Source organism: Arachis duranensis, chromosome 9 (assembly GCF_000817695.3).
Source record: "Arachis duranensis cultivar V14167 chromosome 9, aradu.V14167.gnm2.J7QH, whole genome shotgun sequence".
Lineage (NCBI taxonomy): Eukaryota > Viridiplantae > Streptophyta > Magnoliopsida > Fabales > Fabaceae > Arachis > Arachis duranensis.
The window spans coordinates 2,964,249-2,969,488 of record NC_029780.3 but is presented as its reverse complement, the minus strand read 5'-3'; the positions used below and the strand labels follow the sequence as shown (position 1 = coordinate 2,969,488).

Sequence of the window (5,240 nt, the reverse complement as noted above, 5' to 3'; positions counted from 1 at the left end):
AACAAAGAGAAAAATTATAACTAATTGTTTTAAAAATATACATTGTACATTTTTTTCTATCATTGTAAAAGGAATAATAATTTGTATTTTTCATTAAAAAAGTACTCTGCACGATAACATGCCTCTTAATTTTATTTGACTTCTCTTATAAGAAGAAAATAGAGTTATGGCCTAAACATTTAAAAATATATAATTATAGCAAAGTTGATTAGTTCTTAAAGTGAGAGATGTCCCCCCAAAACCCAACTAATAATAGTTATACCATATATATATCATTATTACTTCACCTAAACATTTGACTCTATCATCAATAGTTTCTTATTATCCAGCTAGCATTCACAGGAATAATTGTATCAAATCAAAGTTTTCTTTTGTATTTTTCTTGTGATAAATGTAAGTTTAATAGTGTTCTTAATTATTGTCTCTAATTTAATTTTGTGTGTTATTTATTATTTTTTCTCTTTTAAAATAACCCTAATTTTTAGGGTTATAGACGAATTTTTTATTGATAAATTAAAGTAAAAATACATTATTTTTTTATTGTTACTGACTAAAAATTCATTGATCTATAAAAATTATTATTTCTGTCAGTAAATTTGGCAAAAATTCGATTTTTTGCACATTTTTGTGAAAGTCCATTATAAATTAGGTGAAAATTTATTTACAGATGTCTTTATTATATAAATTTACTAGTTAAAAATTGTCAAATAATTTAATATATTTAACTAAATTATTATTTAATAATTATCAACTACTAACTTCAAATAAAAATAATTCACCAACAAATTCAATAATAAAATCCAATTTGTAATACCTGTTTTTCAGTCGTGTCTTTTTTTTTTCCCTCAAATAATCTAATAATAAGCTATGTAAGAGTGTAACATACACTACTTCAGTTACAACAACTAAAGTGTAATCAGACATTACTTAATTAATTGTTGTTACTTGCTAATTCTTCTTTTGATAATTTATTGATCATTTGATACCAATAAAGGGTAGTATTACATCAGAAAAGGTTCTGTTTAACATTTGTTTAAAGAAAACAATCAAAACTGATTCTTTTAAAAAAATATTTTTTATTAAAATTTATATAAATAAGAGAAAAATTATTTTTTTCAGAAAAGTTAAAACAAAGTTATAAGCATGAAATGCAATAATGTATGTGGATAAGAAGCATAATAAAAACTCAACTTCAAACATACATAATAGTTGATCTAGCTGACACAACAATTTGACATGAACATATACATACCCTAAACAAAATCCAAGCAATCCCAACAAGTTGGTGAAATTTTATTTGTTTTTTTATTATATTTGATTTCTAACTTACATATCCCTCTTTGGCTACTACTACGCCTCCTTGACTAATCATTATCAATAATATAAAATCAAAATACTATTTTTATTAACAAAATAAAAGTTAAATTATTAGATAAAGATATGTTAACGATTACTATACATCTAACAAGTCTTCTCATATAGAAAAGTTTTTTTAGATTTGAAGTATATACAAAATAAAACTTATCTCATAAGTTTAAGCAAATATATATAACTAATAATTATAATATCTAATAATATATTTTTTCAATTAATTAAGAGCTTTTTTTTGGACTAAAAACGAAAATTAAATATCAATTTTATATTTTTTTGTCAATATTAAAATTTTTTCTTTGTTAAGAAGGATAAAGAAAACAACAAAATATTAAATTTTAGATCTATTAGTCATAAAATTTCTGATATTTATATGATAAAAATTATTTATCCTACAAATTTAAAACGGTTATAAAGGAATATATGATTCTATATGTAAAATAAACCCTCTTATTGTATTTATTATATTGGAGACACATACGTGATACAAAGTAAAAATTAAATTTTGAATTATTAAAATATTCTTATTTTAAATGGTGGCGTTGACACTTTCCTTCATATAGAGCAAACCATAAAAGTGGAACCATACAAAACATGAAATAATAATTAAATTAAATATATATTACTAAATTATTCAAAAGAAAATTAAAAGCAAAAGAAGAGGGAAAGGCAATAAAGTTGAGAAAGGCAACAATATTTTATAGGAGAGGGGCCACAGCTATGTATGTGTATGGTTATTGGTTTTACTTTCATGTATGAGTGGTGGAATCATATGAAGAAATTTTAGTGGAGATTGTAGTTTTGCTGTTAAAGCCAATTTATTTAACTTTTAAACCATCAATTCAGATTTCAGAGGCTCCAAATTAAATCACACAATCAAAATGCGTTAGGTCCAGTAACGTTTGTTTTTGAGAGACTACACAAAAATTAAAGAGATAAAAGTATATATAAAAGAATTTTCGAATGAGAGATAGAAATAGATAATTAAATCAGAGATAAAATATATGGATAAATAAAAAAATCTTTTATCCTATGTTATTCTTTTTGTTTTTTTATCCCTAATATTCTAACTTAATAGGTTAACGATCGGAATAATTCGTCGCGAATCAAAACTTTATTTAAAAGGACAATTAATGAATTATTGCATATACAAAACACGATTCAAATATTATTATATATTATTATTATTATTATATATTATATGACTTTTTTCGTCTTTATCACTGTTTTTCTCCCTTTTATTTTTTTCTGTTTTAGATGAAAATAAACTTAGGATTATTGGTCATCACCAAATGAACAAGATTAATTATTGCAACTATATTGAATAAAAATTTAAATTCAATTCTCGCATCTAATATATTAGGACTATTTTAATTTGGTGGATGATAATCTACCATGCAAGTACTAAATTCTAATAAATACGTTAAGAGTTTAAAGATACGTTAGTTTCTAACTTTAATAAGATGATTAATACAGATGAATCTCTAGCTAAATGTAATAATCATAAAAAAAAATGGTCACGAAATGTGGTGGTCGTGGAGCTGGTGCGTATACATAAGGCAAGCAATGTATTTCTATTAATTAAAATGAATGAATGATATTAAATCCCAGAAAGCTAAGGTGGTTTTACAAAAGAAGAGGCTAAAGACAAGAGCAGCCTTAAAAGAGGAAGAAAAGAAAATTATTTTCTTAATAAAAAAAGGGCAACAAAACAAAAAAGAGAAAGCTTGATTATAACTTATAAGTTATAATAACAAACATACACTACTAATTCCAAATGCAAAGATTCAACATATTCTTTGAGTACACAAGCGTGTCTAATAAATCAACAAGATATACCAACAGATACCGATAAGATTCTTCTCATATACGATTAATTTTATAATTTCAATTAATCATGATGATAAATCTTTGTTTGCAACACTTTTAGCTAGCTTCTAATAATAATATTATTACACTTAGAATTTAGTCATGAAATTAAAAATAAAATTGAAAATATATATCTGTGAATAATAACTTAGAATTTTGTTTATTCTTTTGTTGTTCATATATAAAAGTAACAATTGAAGATACAAATTTCCTCAAAATATAATTAACACACATGAAACTCATTCTACATGTATCTAAAACTGTATGTATAAGCATATATTTGCTTTTTTATTTTAGAGATTTCCAAACCATGATTTGGCTAAACTTTTATTTTAATAACCAAACCATAATTTAGATTTCCAAACTGAAGAATAATCACTCATGCTCTTACTATATATATGTATGACTACTTTACTTTAGTATAATAATCAACATTGTTTTGTAAACAAATTGAAGAAAATTAAAACTCCATAACCATGGAAAATTAATTAATTAGGGTTGCTTCCTCAACTCTTTGTAGAACCTCTTAATGAATTCTTCCGCAGCCTTGTCTACTTGATGATCTTTATCGTATTCTGTGTCGACATTCATTAGAAACGGTGAATCCGTTACCCTTAACTGACTCACGGTAGGGCTCCGGGCGAACCCCGGTAGCGCCGGGGATGCCTCGGCCACATTATCATTGTTGTTGTTTAGGATCTCTAACACCGCCTTGACAGCACTAACCGTCATGACGTCGTCGTCGCACTCGTGAGGCGCGTGGGAGCGCGTGAAGAGCTTGTTCTTGCGGTGGAGCTTGGAGAAGAAGTTATTGGGCGTGTTGCTGCAGCTGAACTCGTACTCCCTGGTGGTGGAGAATTGTTGGAGGTGCATGTCGGGGTGTTGGTGGTGGTGGAACATCATGAGGTTGGCGATGGCTTTTCCGGCGAGTTTGCGGCGGCGTTTGAGAACCATGTTGAGTTCTAACATGAGTTTGGCTTTTGAAATTCCCTTCCTTAACATGTAGAAGGCAACACGTATTATGTTCCACACTTTCTTTGCTATCACTGGTAGGTTACTTTCCATTTTTAATGATTTGAGAGAGAGGAGAGAGAGATGATTAGAAGGTTTGGTTGAAGGGATGGGTAAAAGAAGGAAGGGGAAGAGGCATATTTATATGTGTGTGATAGTGTGGGGAAAAATTAAAGTAAGAGAAGAAGGAGAAAAATGTGATGGTATTGTCTTGTAGTAGTAGTATTGTACTATTGAATCTGCCTACCCTAGAACCCACTTTTCTTTTTAGTTTTCTTTCTTTTTCTTCACTTGATCATTATTGGTGGGGCTACCCTAAAAATAGATTTTTATTTATTTAAATAAAAAAGTATTGGTTGTTCTCGAATACGAGTTTAATTTTATTGCATTGATACAGTCGTACAATCATATCTGTTTTTTTATTATTATTTGCGTCGTATAATCATATCCGTTTTTTTATTATTATTCGCGTCGTCAATATAAAAAATAATTATTTTTATTAATATGATGTTATATAATTAAATACGCGTATAAAACTATTTTAATTTACCAAAAAAGACATCATATATATATATAGATATATATATAATTTTTGTTTTTATTAGAGTATTTCAGATAAAACGTACACTTATGTTTACTTTAACTAGATCAGAAATATTTGAAGGATTAAGTTGTACGAAAAATAATATAATTCAAGTTTAGATCATAGGTTTTTGTTTAATTTTGAGTAGAAAATTTTTAATAGTTTGTTGGTTTGCATGCCAGCTCCAAGATAAGACTTCTATAAAGTTTCATATTATCTATAATATTATCCCAATAGTTTAGTTACAAACAAAAATATTCTATCACTACTAGAAATGAGCTATCAATAGTTTCTATATAGTTGCATATACATTTTTATATATTTTCATAAGAAAAGTAATTAATTATTAAAATAATCAAATTTTTATTAAAAAAAATAAAAAAATTTTATGAACAAAATTAAAAAG

At 26.4% G+C, this 5,240-nt stretch overlaps 1 protein-coding gene across 1 annotated transcript; it reads right to left on the bottom strand.

Moving 5' to 3' along the window:
* Positions 1 to 3,690: 3,690 nt before the first annotated feature.
* On the bottom strand, positions 3,691 to 4,390 carry LOC107463954 (uncharacterized). The gene has a single exon (XM_016082855.3). It carries the CDS (start codon positions 4,303 to 4,305, stop codon positions 3,733 to 3,735), a length of 573 nt encoding a protein of 190 aa, XP_015938341.1. The 5' UTR covers positions 4,306 to 4,390; the 3' UTR covers positions 3,691 to 3,732.
* Positions 4,391 to 5,240: the final 850 nt, after the last annotated feature.

What these genes read in the sequence shown, in the direction of transcription:
- LOC107463954 (XM_016082855.3), bottom strand. Translation starts at nt 4,305, where the DNA reads ATGGAAAGTAACCTACCAGTGATAGCAAAGAAAGTGTGGAACATAATA.